Raw genomic sequence first — 16815 nt, forward strand, 5'->3', positions numbered from 1 at the left:
CGGGAAGATTTATTAACCTGGCCTCTTGATCACCCTGAGAGCTGGACCAATGCAGTGAATTACTTCATTGTATAACACAGAAATTATGACCTAGTGAAGTCCAAGGTTACCTTATTTTCTTTTCACAATACCAGTTGATCCAAGACCTTAAAGATCATGAAGCTTGGTGCTACAAGTGTCTGAGGCATTCAGGTCTTCATTCAGTAGCATGATGTATACAGCAGTGCTTCATAAACTGTAAAATGTTAAGCAAAAGTATTATATAGAGCTATTATTTCACACATACGATTCCATACCCTTGACACACCTCCCAAGCTTCATATTTATAAGATAGAGTTGCTATCTAGACTTTACATCTGAAGAAGCTGAGGCTCAGATATGTTATATGACTTGCCCAAGGTCATAGAGCTAGTTTTCTCTTTGCTATACTACATTGCCACTATGACACTGATATAAGGAATTAATATGAGTTTATTCAGCAGACATTTATTAATGCTCACGAGTGCCATCCGTTGGGTTAGGAACAAGGTATATAAAGATATATGAGAGTAGGGAACTGAATGTTTGTGTCCAACTAAAATTCATAAGTTGAAGCCCTAGCCCCTAATGTGACATATTTGGAGGTAGGGGCTTTGTGGAAGTAAAGTTAAATGAGGCCATAAGGGTAGGGTCCTGATCCAATAGGAGTATGTCCTTAAGGATAGGAAGAGAGACCAGGTGCAGATCTTACTTTCTCTTGGCGGGCATAGGCAGCAAGAAGGCAGCCGTCTGCAAGCCAGGGACAGAACCCGGCCGTGCTGGCGCACTGAGCTCACTTCCAGCTCCAGAACTGGGAGAAAATTAACTTCTGTTGTTCAAACCACCCAGTGTATGGTATTTTGTTATGGCAGCCCAGCCCAAGCCAGCTAAAACAATGAAGATCTGCTCCCCCTAAGCTCCTTCCAGCTTTGTTAGGGAAGTCAGCTGTCAGATAAATCACAACCCAACCTGCTGAGATAAATGTATGGACACCTCATATTTCTAAATGATTGCCTTAGAAGGAATCCTGATGAGACTAGTGGTGACAGGCTACCACAGATGTCAGACAGCTCTAAACTCAAATACATTTAAGAGATGACCTTTTACTTAGAGGTACCTTGTCATTAATAAACATGGACTTTCTCTCAGAACCCCGTGTGCCCTCTTTGCGTAGGAGATGGAATGGAGTTGCAGAGCGAGTGACTAAATGTGGCTTTGGGTTCTGGTTCAAGAACAGAACTTGTGGTCCTCAGCTGCTACATCTATAAAATGAAACCGTTTTGACTAGCTGCCATCTGAGGCAGTCATCTGAATATTTTTGCTCACTTTGTCCCTAAAAGAGTTTTGAAAAACTGTGAAACTGTTTCAAAATATTATAAATTTTGAAAGTTGACATCTAAAATTTTCCATTAGAAATGTAGTTTTAAAGAATGTAATTTCCATTATACTATAAATATTGACATTTTAAAATAAAATCATCACATGACTCTTATGTTTCCAGTACCATCAAAATAACATATTTATTAGAAAGTCACTATCATTCATAAAAAAGACTGCATTTCACATCATTCCTTTTTCTCAATGAAATATTATTTTCATTCCATTCTCCATTCCCAGAATTTTATGTAATGCGGTATATTTTTATGTTTGAAAGTCTTTTAAAATTAAAAATTAAAATTACCTGAAAGTTTTATTATAATTATCAGTAGTTAAAATTTGAAACAATATATTATAAATTTTGATAATAATTACACATAATTAGTAAAATTTTATTGGATACATTTCTCAAAATCTATTGATGAATGTTATTTATTGTTAGAGAGAGAATTTAATCTAGATTCAATTTCTATTTTGGGGTTTTATAGATATAAGCACTCAGAGACACTGTTCTCATAAATAGATGAGAATAGTTTTATTATAGTAAAGTCCTTCAATTATTTCAACTTCTGAATTGCATGCCAAAAGTATCATAGTAATCTCTCATTAAATGTTATTTTAAATCATCAACTTTAGGTTCTCCATCAAATTTGTTGAAAGCAAAGAATTAGAAACCCCCTGAATTACAAAAGGATTGATTATCCAGTCTTTACAGTCAATCTGGGACTACTATAGGACAATCATCTCACTTATAAATACTAATTTTAAGGAAGAGTGCTAAGTAAGGCAGAGAGCAATGAGCAATGAGCATGTCACCTGGATGACCTAAGATGCTACCAATGTTTCTTACCTATACTCTGCTTGGTTCTCTCAACACTCTCACTCAGGAGCAATGCTTTCTTTGAGCAAAATTATCATCACTCTTATAACCACACTCTACGTTATATCTGAATGAACATATTGGGCAAACTGTTCCACTGAATACCAAAATACCCACTCTTAAAGAGAAGAAAAGGAAAGACACAAAGCCTGAATGCAAATTTTTGATGCCTTATATGGGAGACTTCTCTGAAAGCAGAAGTGCTATCCAATAGAAATATAATGTGAGCTATATTTGTAATTTAAAATTTGTTTAAAAAGCAAAAAGAATCAGGTGAAATTAAAGTTATATGTAATGCAATATTTCCAAATATAATCATTTCAACATTCAGTCAATATAAAAAGTTAAAAATGAGGTAGTTTTACATTTTTTTTTTGGTACTATTCCTTGTAGTATTTTATACAAGCAGCAAATCTTAATTCATACCAGCTACATTTCAAGTGCCCAATATCCACATGTGACTAGTGACTATTGTATTGGACAACACAGCCCTTGAGATACACACTGTAGTAAGATTTGGGATGGATAAGAGAGCAATCTTTTGTTTTTGTAAAGTAAGAATATGGTGAACGTAAGAGAAGTGGTCAGAAAGGAAAATAGTCCTATCCATGCCCTCGTACAGCTGTGAAAGGTATCTTTCACCCCAGGGCCTACGCTGCACAGCTGTATGAAGTGGCCCTGGTGTACCTCAAGAGATAGAGGTACCCCACTTTGAAGATCATTATTTTAAGATGAATTCTAGCTGCCAGGGTCTTTGGAAAATAATGCAATGATAATGAAATTATGCAGCCTTATCTTCTGGAGAAGACCTAGTCAACTATCCTCTAAAATTCTGGAGCAAGTAAAAAATCATGAGACAATGATTAGCAAAAGATCCAGAAAGCCCTTGTTACTTTGTCAGCAATATCTTGGTATGACTTTTTTAAGGTATGGTTGACAACCTACCTTATTGCAAGCAGAGAGTTTTTGGTAATAGTAGGGTGATGTTTTCCCCTCTGACTTTGATGGAGATAAGATGAGGTTATACGAAAATCATCAACCTAACATCAGATTACTCTAGGAGGTGAAGATTTCCTATGTTAAGGCACAGAAATGACTAAGAATCTCTTCCTTACCTTTATTTTCTTAGGAAACTTCTACAATTTGTCCCCCTAGCTCTTTCTAAATTCCAGTGTACAGTATGAATGTTGGGCTTCCTTTCCAAAGGAACCCAGATGCTTGTCCTAAAAGGTAAGTATAAAGAAGTACTCTATGATACTGTCTTAGTTGGCTTGGGCTGCCATGACAAAATACCATAGACTGGGTGGCTTAAACAACAGAAATTTATTTTCTCACAGTTCCAGAGGTTGGGAAGTATAAGATCAAGGTGCTAGCTGATTTGGTTTCTGGTGAGAGCTTTCTTCCTGGCTTTCAGATGGCTGCCTTCTGTGTCCTCCATGGTAGAGAGAGAAGTCTGGTGTCTCTTCTTTTTCTTATAAGGACACCAACCCTGTCAGATTAGGGCCCCACCCATATGACCTCATTTCACCTTCATCACCTCCTCACAGGTCCTATCTCTAAATGTCTTAGTGAATTCAAGCTGCTGTAACAAACTACCATACACTGGATGGCTTAAACAACAGAAATTTATTTCTTACAGTTCTGGAGACTGGAAGTTCAAGAGCAGGGTGCCAGTATGGTTGAGTTCTGGTAAGGAAAGTTTTTTGATTTGTAGACTGCTGACTTCTCCTTATATCTGCACCTGGCAGAGAGCAGAGAGGAAGAGCAAACTTTCTTGTGACTCTTTTTAAAAAAAATTAATAAATGTATTTTTGGTATTTATAATTTTTTACTGAAATATAATCAAATTACAATGTTTCAGGTGTACAGCAGTGATTCAGTTATATATATATATATATATATATATATATATATATACACACATATTCTTTTCCATTATAGGTTACTACAAGATATTGCATATAGTTCCCTGTGCTATACAGTAGGTCCTTGTTGTTTATGTATTCTATATATAGTAGCGTGTATCTTTTTATCCCAAATTCCTAATTTATCCATCCCTCCTGCTTTCCCCTTTGGTAAGTGTAAGTCTGTTCTCTGTGTCTGTGAATCCATTTCTGTTTTGTAAATAAGTTCATTTGTATCATTTTTTAGATTCCATATATAAATGATATCATATGATATTTGTCTTTCTCTCTCTGACTTACTTCACCTAGTATGATAATCTCTAGGTCCATCTGTGTTGCTACAAATGGCATTATTTCATTCTTTTTTATGGCTGAGTAGTATTCCACTGTATAAATATACTATCTCTTCTTCATCCATTCATCTGTCATCGGGCATTTAGGTTGCTTCCATGTCTTGGCTATTGTAAATAGTGCTGCTACGAACATTGGGGTGAATGTATTTTTTTGAGTTAGAGTTTTCATCTTTTCCAGATATATGCCCAGGAGTGGGATTGCTGGATCACATGGTAACTCTATTTTTAGTTTTTAAGGAACTTTCATACTGTTCTCCACAGTGGCTGCAGCAATTTACATTCCTACCAACAGTGCACAAGGGTTCCCTTTTGTCCACACCCTCTCCAGCATTTATTATTTGTAGACTTTTTGATGATGGCCATTCTAATTGGTGTGAGGTAATACCTCACTGCAGTTTTGATTTGCATTCCTCTAATTATTAGCAATGCTGAGCATCTTTTCACGTGCCTGTAAATGTATGTCTTCTTTGAAGAAATGGCCAGCTGTATGTGTTCTTTGGAGAAATGTCTGTTTAGGTCTTCTGCCCATTTTTTAAAATAGATTTATTTATTTTTATTTATTTAGTTTTGGCTGTGTTGGGTCTTCATTGCCGTGTGTGGGCTTTCTCTAGTCGAGGTGAGTGGGGGCTACTCTTCATTGTGGTGCATGTGCTTCTCATTGTGGTGGCTTCTCTTGTTGCAGAGCACGGGCTCTAGGTGTGCAGGCTTCAGTATTTGTGGCACTCAGGCTCAGTAGTTGTGGCTCGCAGGCTCTAGAGCGCAGGTTCAGTAGTTGTGGTACACGGGCTTAGTTGCTCCACAGCATGTGGGATCTTCCTGGACCAGGGCTTGAACCCATGTCCCCTGCACTGGCAGGCTGATTTTTAACCACTGAGTCACCAGGGAAGTCCCTTCTGCCCATTTTTTGATTGGGTTGTTTGTTTTTTGATATTGAGCTGTATGAGCTGTTTGTATATTTTGGAGATCAACTGCTTATTGGTTGCATTGTTTGCAAATATTTTCTCCCAGTCTGTAGGTTGTCTTTTCATTTTGTTTATGATTTCCTTTGCTGTGAAAAAGCTTTTAAGTTTAATTAGGTCCCATTTGTTTATTTTTGGTTTTGTTTCCATTACTCTAGGAGATAGACCCAAAAAAATATTGCTACGATTTATGTCAAAGAGTGTTATGCGTATATTTTCCTCTAGCAGTTCCTGTATTTCAAAAACTATGTGATGAAGATGACACAAACAGATGGAAAGATATACCGTGTTCTTGGATTGGAAGAATCAATTTTGTTGAAATGACCATACTACCCAAAGTAATCTATAGATTCAATGCAAACCCTATCAAATTACCAATGGCGTGTTTTTGTTTTTGTTTTTTGTTTTTTGTTTGTGGTATGTGGGCCCCTCACTGCTGTGGCCTCTCCCATTGCGGAGCACAGGCTCCGGACACGCAGGCTCAGCAGCCATGGCTCACAGGCCCAGCCGCTCTGCGGCATGTGGGATCTTCCTGGACTGGGGCACGAACCCGTGTCCCCTGCATCGGCAGGCAGACTCCCAACCACTGCGCCACCAGTGAAGCCCACCAATGGCGTTTTTCACAGAACTGGAACAAAAATTTTTTAACTGTGTGTGGAAACAGAAAAGAAACTAAATGGCCAAAACGATCTTGAGAAAGAAGAACAGAGCTGGAGGAATCACGTGCCCTGACTTCAGACTATACTACAAAGCTACAGTAATCAAAACAGTATGGTACAAAAAAACAGACACATAGATCAATGGAACAGGATAGAAAGCCCAGAAATAAACCCATGCACTTATGGTCAATTAATCTATGACAACAGAGGCAAGAATATACAATGGAGGAAAAACAGTCTCTTCAATAAGTGGTGCTGGGAAAACTGGACAGCTACATGTAAAAGAATGAAATCAGAACATTTTCTAACACCATATATAAAAATAACTCAAAATGGATTAAAGGCCTAAATGCAAGACCAGATACTCTTGTGACTCTTATAAGGCACTAATCTCATTCATGAGGACTTTACCCTCTTGACCTCATTTGATCCTAATTACCTCCCAATGGTCCCACCTCCTAATACCATCCCATTTGCGTATAGGGTTTTAACACATGAATTTTGGGAAGACACAAATATTCAGCTCATATCACCAAATATAGTTACATTAGGGTTAGGGTTTCAACATATAAATTTGGAGGGGCCATGATTCACTCCATAGCAGATATTAAGGTACTAAGGGGTATGGAATTCCATTTTAGAAGCTCTTCAAATAATTTAAGATAATCAGCTGCCTGAATTATTTGTTTAGGATGAAATTGTTTAGCTGGAGGCAAAAGACTCATTTAATATTTTCCAGAATTCCAAGTCTTTTTATAACATCATCCTCTATCATCTCCTTATGTATGAAATGGTGTGAATTTCATGATAAAATTTCATTATGACACACTTTTCCCAATAAAAACTCTTGTGGACAATTTTGGGGGTTTTCAGGTAAACTATTACTAGTGCAAGATATTTTTTAATTATTTCTCCTAATTTTTTCCCTGTAAAGTTATTTCTTCTAGTCTCAGAACTGCAAAAAAATAGTAGTTCCCACCCCCAAAGTCCTATTTAAAAATAATGAGCATTCTACAATCAAGAGACATGCTGAAAAGGGGGGGGTCTTTCAAATAAATACACAGGTATTCCTAGAGTAGTTAATTTTTAAGTGAAACTAGTGATACTTCCTGCCAAGCTTGAGTATAGTACATGAACCTGTGAAACTAGAATAAACTAAAAAGTACCTGTGACTACTTTAGAAACTGATGTACGGAATACACTTGTAGTCTATTTTTTATAGGTGTGGCACTGGGAAATTCCATAGAGTAAAAATATAGGGTGTTTTAACTTTGCTGTAAAATATGAGTTTTTGGTATTGAAGAGGGAGATATGCATCCAACTTGTACTAAGTTCTTTATAGAGAACTTAAAAAATCAATCATTCCAACAAACAAATAAAAAGTGTAATGGCTCAGTAGTATTCTTCATGAACAGTTACTGTAAATAAGGGCTGAAGTATTCAAAGAAAAGGAGCTCAGAATCTTTCATGCATTAACTATTCCAGGGAAGGCCACTGAAGAAGTAATATCAGTTTGAGATGGTTCAAAATCTGTTATCAAGTCTAAGGACTTACACATTATTATGTCACCATTTTACTTTTAGTTATCTAATTTACAAATGTTTGATTTTAAGAGGAAGCTGGAAACTAACTGGAATTGTCTCTAGCAATGTTATTATATAGGCTTTTACTTAGGCTTATAGATTTTTCTGCTATTTTTTATTCATCTTGACATAACAATAGGCTAATTGTAATTATATCACAGTTCATGGGCTTACGTTTCACAACTTCCTCTTAGAAACTCTGATTTAGTTTTTGACTTATTTAGTTTACACCCTTGCTCTCTAATAATTTAGTTCTGTAATGCTGGTTAAAAAATTTTTGGACAATCCCAATATGCACATATACATTAAAAATACACATGTGTACCTTTGTGTGTATGTATTATGTATACCATAAAACACATACACAATAGCAATTTTAAAGGATTAAAGATGAAATAATTAAATTTTAAATTTAAATCTTTCTATTGAAGTACAAAATAAGAACATGATTTGACATTCTTCCTTATTTTGGAAAGTCTTGGTTTATCATTTTGTGACATGGTGATTTGAGTTTGAGTTTTTTCTAATATAATAGACCTTGGGGGGGGAATAGTTTTATATTTATAGAAAAATGGATATGATAGTACAGAGCTCCTATATACCCTGTACCCAATTTCTCCTATTACTAACATCTTACATTAGTATGGTATATTTATTACTTAACGAGCCAATTTTGATCCATTATTAACTAAAGTCCATAGTTTATTCATACTTCTTTTGTTTAACCTAATGTCTTCTTCTGTTCCAGGACCCCATCCAGAATAGCACATTACATTTAGTTGTCATGTCTCCTTAGGCTCCTCTTGAGTGATAGTTTCTCAGACTTTTCTTCTTTTTGGTGGCCTTGACAGTTTTGAAGAGAACTGGTGAAGTAATTTTTAGGATGCCCCTCTAATGGAGTTTGTAATTTGTCCAGTGTTCCTCTCACTAGACTGGGGTTATGGGTTTGGAAGATCACAGAGGTGTGGTGCCCTTTGCATCCGATCATATCAAGGTTACATACCATCAATATGATTTATCACTGAGCTCAGGTTGCATTGTAACTTGGCCCATGGGTAAGTATTCATTTCTGCTAAGGTCCATCAGCAAGCCAAAACTTGTTTCTCACAAGGAGAATAGTTATTTCACAGGATGGCAGGGCTTTGCTACAAAATCCTAAAGGTTTGCATTGTGATTCAGTTATACGTACTTGCCAAAGACTCCAAATATCATCTCTATCTGCCGCTTCAAGCATCACTGGATCAACTGAATCATATGACCCAAGTGGCAAAGTAAGTTGCACAGCAGCTTGGACTGTTGCAGAGACTTCTCTTCTCTCACTTGGTTTTATGCCTCTTTTTTTTTTAACAGTAGGAAGGGCCAGATGTAACAACTTATCCTTCACTTAGAAGTGATATCTTGATATACTCAACTCCACTGGACCCCTAGAAATTTCACTGAGGTAGAAGGCCTCTGAATTGGGGTGGATTTATTTTCCATCCTCTGACATGCAAATATCTTACCAATATGTGTACAGTAATTTGTACTTCCTGTCTACCAGGACTAATCAGCATATCATCATCAACGTAATAGACCAGTGTGATGTTCTGTGGAAGGGGAAGGGGATTTAGTCCCTGCAGACTAAATCATGACATAGGGCTGAAGGGTTGATATAACCTGTGGTGGGACAGTGAAGGTGTGCTGCTGACCTTGCCAGTTGATTCCTTCCGGTGGTCTTTTTCAACACATATAAAGGAAAAAGCATTTGCCAGATCAATAGCTGCACACCAGGTACTGGGAAATGTGTTGATTTACTCAACAATGAAACCACATCTGGAATAGCAGTGCAACAGAGATCATCACATAATCGGATTTACAAAAATCCAGTCATGCTCCAAGATCCATTTGTCTTCTGCACATGCCAAATAGGTGAGTTGAAAAGGGATGTGATGCGTATCACAACCTTTGCAACTTTCAAGTTCTTGATAGTGGTACTAATCTTTGCAATCCCTCCAAAAATGTGGTATTGTTTCGGTTTACATTTTTATAGGTAGCAACAGTTCTAGTGGCTTCCATTTGTCCTTTCCTACAGTAACAGCATTCACTCTACAGGTCAGGGGACCATTGTGGGGATCCTGCCAGCTGCTGAGCATGTCCATTTTTTATGCATTCCGGAACTGGGGAAATAACCACAGGATGTGTTCAGAGACCCACTGGGCCTAATGCAAGATGAACCTGAGCTAAAATTCCACTGAAAATTTGACCTTCACAAGCCCCTACTCTGATAGGTAGATACTACAGTGATATTTTGGGTTTCCATGAACTAGGTCAAAGCCACTGTCTACTAAGCCCCAAAAGTCTGGTTATTTCCTTTCCTCCAACGAACAGTCACTCTTGTTGATGGCTATAGGACCCTGTGGGGAAGGCTGGGGAAAAAATTAACACTATACATTTTTGGCACTGAAGTAGGGTCCTTCCTCAAGAAGATCTGGCCTGCCCTTCAGAGTTCTGGGTATGTAAATTGGCTCAAGCCTGGGAACTGATTGAGGGGCTGTGACTTTCTGTTTCAGTGACACAAGTTAGGGTTTCTGTTCATAGACCCAGAACTCTTCTGCTAATCTATTTTTTGGCTGCGCTGTGCAGCTTGTGGGATTTTAGCTCCCTAAGGATTAAACCAGGGCCCTCGGCAGTAAGAGCACTGAGTCCTAACCACTGTACCACCAGGGAGTTCCCAGAACTCTTCTGCTTATAAACACCAAGTAAGAATTTAGTAATTATCCATCTATTTCTTTTCTAGGGACACCATGATCAACTAGCCAATACCACAGGTCTCTGCGAGTCAGACAATTCTGATTACTGCTTTGGCTCAGCTGTCCATTATAGCAACCACACTGGTACCTACCTGCCACGCTGAGATCCCATCATCACCACTGCATTTAAGAATCTCAGTTTGATAACAGGTTCCATTGTAAGATACATCTGAATACAGAGAGGAGCAATTGCAGATCTCTTCAAGGGTGCTGGAACTCACTTCACAAATTACTTCTCATAGTCATGTTGATCGGTAATGTCCTCTGGACCCTCCTGAGGTGGGTGAGAAAGTCTTACATGATAAATCAACTCTAAGATTCCCATCTTCCCAAGACTTTGGAGATCTTCCTCTACAGTATCCTAGGCAGTTCTGGCACTTCAACTTCATTTAGTGTAGGCACTTTTGGGTGGAAGGAAGTCAAGTGATCAATGGTGTTTTTGCTCAGTTTCTTCTCACAGTGGGTCCATTGGGCTCTGAAAGCCATCTTGTGGTTATTTTCTTAGTTCCACGGGTACAATTGGAAGAGACATACTCAGCAAACAATCAAACAAACTTAATCTTTTTCTAACCCTTTGATGTAAAATGTATCTGCTTTGTAGGCTCTTATCAATAAATTCAGCCTAATAGTATTTTACAAGCCTTCATCTTTATCCCTGTATTAGTTTCCTAGGGCTGTTACCGCAAAGTACCACAAACTGAGAGGCTTAAAACAACAGCAATTTATTCTCACAGTTCTTGAGAGTAGATATCTGAACTCAAGTTGTCAGCAGGGCCATGCTTCTCCTGCAGGCTCTTTGGAATAACCTTTGTCTTTTCCTAGCTACCAGCAGCTCCTGGCATTTCTTGGCTTCCAACTACATCACCCCAATCTCTGCTTCCATCTTCACATGTCCTAATTCCTTCTGTGTCTATATATGTCTGCATCCTCTCTTCTTATATAAGGATACCACACATTAGATTTAGGACCCACTCTAATCCAGCAGGACCTCATTTTACCTGATTACATCTTCAAAGAACCTATTTCCAAATAAGGTCACATTGCATTTCCAGTTGGAGAATGAATTTTAGGGGACACTAGCCATCCCACTATAATCCCACACCCTTAACATCCATACAAAATTTGACTGTATATTCTTTTGTGTGCTCTGAATTTTTTTAGCATGTGTATTTTACCTTTTCAAATAAAATTAAAGCAGAAAACTCGCCACAGTTCTTTGCCATAAAATGCAAGTATTCTTTTCAGCCATTTTCTCCCTTTGATGCCCATTACTACATAGTCTCCCTATATTGGTTTCCTTGTCTTGCCCTTCTCCAACCTTTTCTCTAACTGCAGACAAAATAATCTCCTTCCGATCTTTCAAGGAGGATCAAACACAAAGTTCCTCATCAGCTGAAAGAGGCTTTTCAAGATCTGGTCTCCAGTACCCTTCTTCCAGGTTCATCTTTCAATAACATCCCATTATGAACCCATTTTACCCCAGAACCCCTTGTAGGTTTCCGAACTGCCCAAGCCATTCCCTTCCTCCATACTTTGGCCCTGCACTCTTTGCCCCTTGCACCTATGACTGCTGCTCATCTTTAGCAGCTACTCCGCTATTCCCTCCCTGGACAGGAAGCATTTTTGTCTTCTCATCGTTGAAGTCTGTTAATATTTTCCCTTTGCTCTTGCTCCTCCTAAATCAAATTTCCTATTGGTTTTTTTAAAAATAGATTTATTTAATTAATTAATTAATTAATTTTTGGCTGCGTTGGGTCTTTGTTGCTGCAGGCTTTCCCTAGTTGCAGTGAGTGGGGGCCACTCTTTGTTGTGGTTTATGGACTTCTCACTGCAGCAGCCTCTGTTATTGCAGAGCATGGTCTCCAAGGCTTCGGTAGTTATGGCACGAGGGTTCAGTGGTTGTGGCTCGCAGGCTCTAGAGCGCAGCCTCAGCAGTTGTGGCACGTGGGCTCAGTAGTTGTGGCTTGCGTGCTGTAGAGCGCAGCCTCTGCAGTTGTGGCATGCAGCTCAGTAGTTGTGGCTCGTGGGCTAGCACAGGCTCAGCAGTCGTGGCTCAGCAGTTGTGGCACGTGGGCTCAGTAGTTGTGGCTTGCAGGCTCTAGAGCGCAGGCTCAGTAGTTGTGGCACGTGGGCTCAGTAGTTGTGGCTTGCAGTCTCTTAAGCGTGGGCTCAGTAGTTGTGGCTTGCAGGCTCTAGAGCGCAGGCTCAGTAGTTGTGGCACGTGGGCTCAGTAGTTGTGGCTTGCAGTCTCTTAAGCATGGGCTCAGTAGTTGTGGCTCGCAGGCTCTAGAGCGCAGGCTCAGTAGTTGTGGTTCGTGGGCTCTAGAGTGCAGGCTCAGCAGTTGTGGCACATGGCTCAGTAGTTGTGGCACACGGGCTTAGCTGCTCAACGGCATGTGGGATCTTCCCAGACCAGGGCTCTAACGCGTGTCCCCTGCATTGGCAGGTGGATTCCTAACCACTGTGCCACCAGGGAAGCCCTCCAAATTTCCTATTTGAAAGAATGTAGTCCAACCACACACACACACACACACACACACACACACACACACACACACACACACACACACACACACACACACGGTGCTGCGCTGGCTCACCAGTTGGGTAGGACCGTGTCCCCCTTCTCACGGAGGGGATGGCTGTTAACTCAGCTCTGGAGCGACAAGCCCGGCACCACGCCGAAGGCCAGAGCCCGCCGGGCTCCAGGATCGGGGCTGGGTGGTGATGGCATCGCCCATGGGAGGCCGGGGAAGCAGCACATCACCCACTTGGACCACATTCCTCGCTCTACAGCCGAGGAACCTCTGGCGGAGGGCGAGGCTCCGAAGCCCAGAGCGACACTGTAAGGCGCCCAAACATATTCGTACCCTTCACGCCCCAGGCCGGCCCTCTTCCTCCTCACCGAGGCCGAGTCCCGCCGCCCGCCCAGCGCTTCCTCTCCCTCACGCCCGGGGAGTCGAGGAGAAGGAGCTGCCGCGACTCTTAAGTCAATGACCGCGCGCTGGGAACTCTGGGGCTGGCCGGCGGCGCGCGGGGGTGGAGCAAGCGCAGTAGTGTTTCGCGTGGGCGGTCCTCTCGGGCGGCTCGGCCCGCGCAGACGCATGCTCAAGCTCCGCGTCGCGGGACTCCCGGCCGTCGCGGGCCGCGCCCCCTCGCCGCGGGTCAGAGGTCGCGGGGCGGGCGGTGGTGACGTGTGCGGAAGCGTTCTGTGAACCGTCGGTAACCGGCGGGCAGCAGAGCTGCAGCGGCGGCCACGGCCTGGCGCCCCGACGGGAGGGGCTCCGGATCGCTGGGAGGCGGCCGAACCCCTGCGGCGCCGCCGCCGGCGGAGGCCCCATGAGTCGGGGGACGATGCTTCAGCCCGGAGCGTGGCCGGGGGAGAGCTGTGCCGAGAAGCCGGCGCGGGAGGCGGGGGCCGCGGCGCTTGAGGGCGAGAAAGCGGTGGCCGGGGGCCAGCCGCGAGTCGCGGTGCGGTGCCCGGCCGAGCAGTGAGTTCGGGGCGCGGGGCGGGGACGGCGGGAGCGGCGTGGGGCCCCGGGCTCGGCACCCACGGGCGGGCGTGGAGTGGGGTGAGGTGGGCGGGGGAGGAGCCGGCGGAGGGCCCTTCGCCCCCTTGCTTTTAAAGTAAAGTCGTCGGTGAAGACACTTTTGTATCCAGTGTGTCCGATGACAAAAGTTTTTCCGGAAGGCGCGTTTTAAAATTCTGGTTATACAGTACCCTCCCCCGCCTTTTTGACATTTCCATATCTCTAAAGCTAAAGAAAGCTCCAGCAACTTGGGAAACAGACTCCAGAAGCGTATTATCTTATAACCCACTCCGTTAGCGTTTTCCCCCAACCTGTCGCGGCAAGGGGCTGAGGTTGTCGCTGTCACAACCCCAGGAAAGCTGAGCCACGCGACCTGCTTGTTCTTGGAAGGCAAGTCTGCGCTTGATGAGCGTCCCACCTGTTGGACAGACTTTGGACGGAGTCTGCCCCAATTCTTTTGCCTGTTAGCTGCTTAACTAGATGTCCCCAACCGCCTTGATTTTTAAATACGAAAGGCAGTGCTGCTTAGATCAATTCCTTATTGAACTGTAAAGGCGGCTGCGTACATCGGAAGAGTTTATAGTTTCTGCAAGGATTTGGGGGCAGGGGTGGAAGCAGAATATAAACTTGAAGGCTGAAACTTTTCTGCACTTTCAAGTTCTAGTCACATATAAATGCCTTTGGAATTCCAAAATTGACGAAAGCACTCAGGTAACCAGTTTGACAGAGATCTTAATTGGCTGGGACGTGTGCTTTTCCCCCCCATTTCCTAAAAAGGGGTCCTGGGGGAACTGTTATTGCAGATAATGTATTACAATAATTCTCGCTCGCATGGCTCTTTATCGTGGACTTTGACCTTCTCCTTGAGCACCCAAGCCCCTTGGGATGGTATTATCCACACTTAATGGGTTAAGATTTAGAGCAGGAGGTCTCAAACTCCTGCCCCCAGGAGCTAGGCAGGTGTCACATGGGTTCCTGGAGAGCTGAGTCCTATGGGGACAGGGTCCACTATGTTCCAGCCTATAGAAGATTCCAGATATTCTGACTTTTGTTTGAAATGTCCTGATTTTTATTTTATTTTTAAATTACATCCAGGTGTTTCACTTTTATTTTTTAAAATTTTTTGTCTGTGCCACACGGCTTGCAGGATCTTGGTTCCACCGCCAGAGATTGTCACCACTGGACTTCAAGGGAATTCCCCTGATTTTTAAATAGTAGCCTTTTATTTTTTAATTGAAACCAGTGTGCAGGCCCATGTGAGCAGATATGGCTGCAGTTTTGCTCCCTGGGTTTGAGCCCTACCTAAGACTCTGCAGCGGGTGAAGTTGGGGTGCGCATGGGGGTGGTCTTTCCCTCTGCCCCTTCCCAGCCCGTGCTGGTTCCTGCCTGCGGCTTCCAGGCTGACTGCTGCTGCCGCACTTAGGCCCCGGTGGTCTCAGCTGTGCTCCCCACCTAGTGGCCCTGGCCCTCAGATGCTGTTTCTCAGCCTCAGCTGTGTCGTGCCCTCCTGGGAGATGCAGAAACTTTGAAGTCCGAACCACAGTCCCCCAAATACACAGAGTTATTTGGCAAGCTTTTCTGCTGGATGTGGTTCCCAGAGTCTGAGCACCTGGGGAAATGGGTCATGGTGCAAAAGGAACACTCTTCCCTGACGAAAAGGTTTTGTGGCACAGGTGCCTCTTCTCTCTACTGTCAGTAGAATTATGGGCGTGGAGCTGAAGGGAATGTCAACAACCCAGCCTAGGTTTGTCATTTTATCGGTTAGGAAACTGAGTTGCAGATTTGATAGGTGCAGCTTGGCCAGGAAGGCGCAGGGAGTAGGTTTCAGGGCCAGGTTCCCTGATGCCTGGGTGGGGACCTCCCCCCACGTCTTTCTGGCTTTCTCAGCAAAACTAGGTAGAGGGCCATGACATATAATCATGCAGACTTCACTTTTTTTTTTTCTGGAATAAATATTCCAATTTGCTGTTTATTTACTAGCTTAATTTCTTTTTCTTCCTATTTTTGTTGTCTTTGATGATCTCATTCTCTTTTAACTCTCATAAGAGAGCAAGGGGGAGCCAGGGAAAGGAGGTGAAGATAACTTCAAATATCAGCTTCTGAACGTCGTATCTTACGTTCTGGGCTTCCTTGTTTATTATACGGGCAGTGGGGCTACTTCTCATTGCACTCTGATATTTTCTTAAGGGCTAGAGAAACTGTACTGCAGCATATAAACATTGCCATTACATAGTTTGCAGTATAATGTGTGCACATCAGTTCTTACATGATGATATATGCAGCCTAATAGTTGAGTGTAGATATAAATAAATTGTGTAATAATGCCTGAACTAGGTCCTAAAATAGTTTTTGAATCTTGTGCTCCTCTGTCATTGGAGCCAAATCCCTTCTTTCCACCCAGAAAGTTAGGTTTGACCTGCACAGGAATTGAGTAAAATATTTGCATCTGGAAATATGAAACACCATAAAATGCAGATGTTTTGAGATACCCTGCAGAGTCATTTTAATTCATTCAGTGGATAGAAATTATGAATACAAATCACAGCCCAACTTTTGTAGCCATAATATTGTACATCCGGGCTGTGACTCTGAGAGGTGCAGTGAAGGGTAGGGGAAGGGATGGCTCATTTCCTACAGGCTGTACTGTAGGACACAAATTCCTTGTGACCAAGCTCACTGTGTTTTGCAAGGGAGAGAAATAGTGGGGAAGAAAGATATAAAAATCATATGGATAAGCTACTTCCTAAATCTCTTTCCTTCCTT

At 42.1% G+C, this 16815-nt stretch overlaps 1 protein-coding gene and 1 long non-coding RNA gene across 13 annotated transcripts in view; one reads left to right on the forward strand and one right to left on the reverse strand.

Annotated features, from left to right (window-relative positions):
• LOC132518818 (uncharacterized) overlaps positions 1-13560 on the reverse strand; it is a 59274-nt gene extending 45714 nt beyond the window's left edge. For 5 of the 7 annotated variants that reach the window (XR_009539978.1, XR_009539977.1, XR_009539973.1 and 2 more), the window contains exons 1-3: positions 13428-13522; positions 3913-4016; positions 111-235 (exon numbers count right to left, since the gene is read on the reverse strand). This is a non-coding gene — a long non-coding RNA (uncharacterized LOC132518818). Of the gene's footprint in view, positions 1-110; positions 236-3912; positions 4017-13392 lie in introns of all 7 variants that reach the window. The other 2 variants (XR_009539976.1, XR_009539975.1) reach the window with 2 other exon arrangements.
• Positions 13561-13741: 181 nt separating this feature from the next.
• OTULIN (OTU deubiquitinase with linear linkage specificity) overlaps positions 13742-16815 on the forward strand; it is a 32769-nt gene continuing 29695 nt past the window's right edge. For 5 of the 6 annotated variants that reach the window (XM_060146885.1, XM_060146887.1, XM_060146888.1 and 2 more), the window contains exon 1: positions 13742-14013. In XM_060146885.1, coding sequence (XP_060002868.1) covers positions 13862-14013 — 152 coding nt within the window. In that variant the 5' untranslated portion in view covers positions 13742-13861. Of the gene's footprint in view, positions 14014-14288; positions 14447-16815 lie in introns of those variants that run through there. The other variant, XM_060146893.1, reaches the window with a different exon arrangement.

This window comes from Lagenorhynchus albirostris, chromosome 3 (assembly GCF_949774975.1).
Source record: "Lagenorhynchus albirostris chromosome 3, mLagAlb1.1, whole genome shotgun sequence".
In the NCBI taxonomy this organism is placed as follows: Eukaryota; Metazoa; Chordata; class Mammalia; order Artiodactyla; family Delphinidae; genus Lagenorhynchus; species Lagenorhynchus albirostris.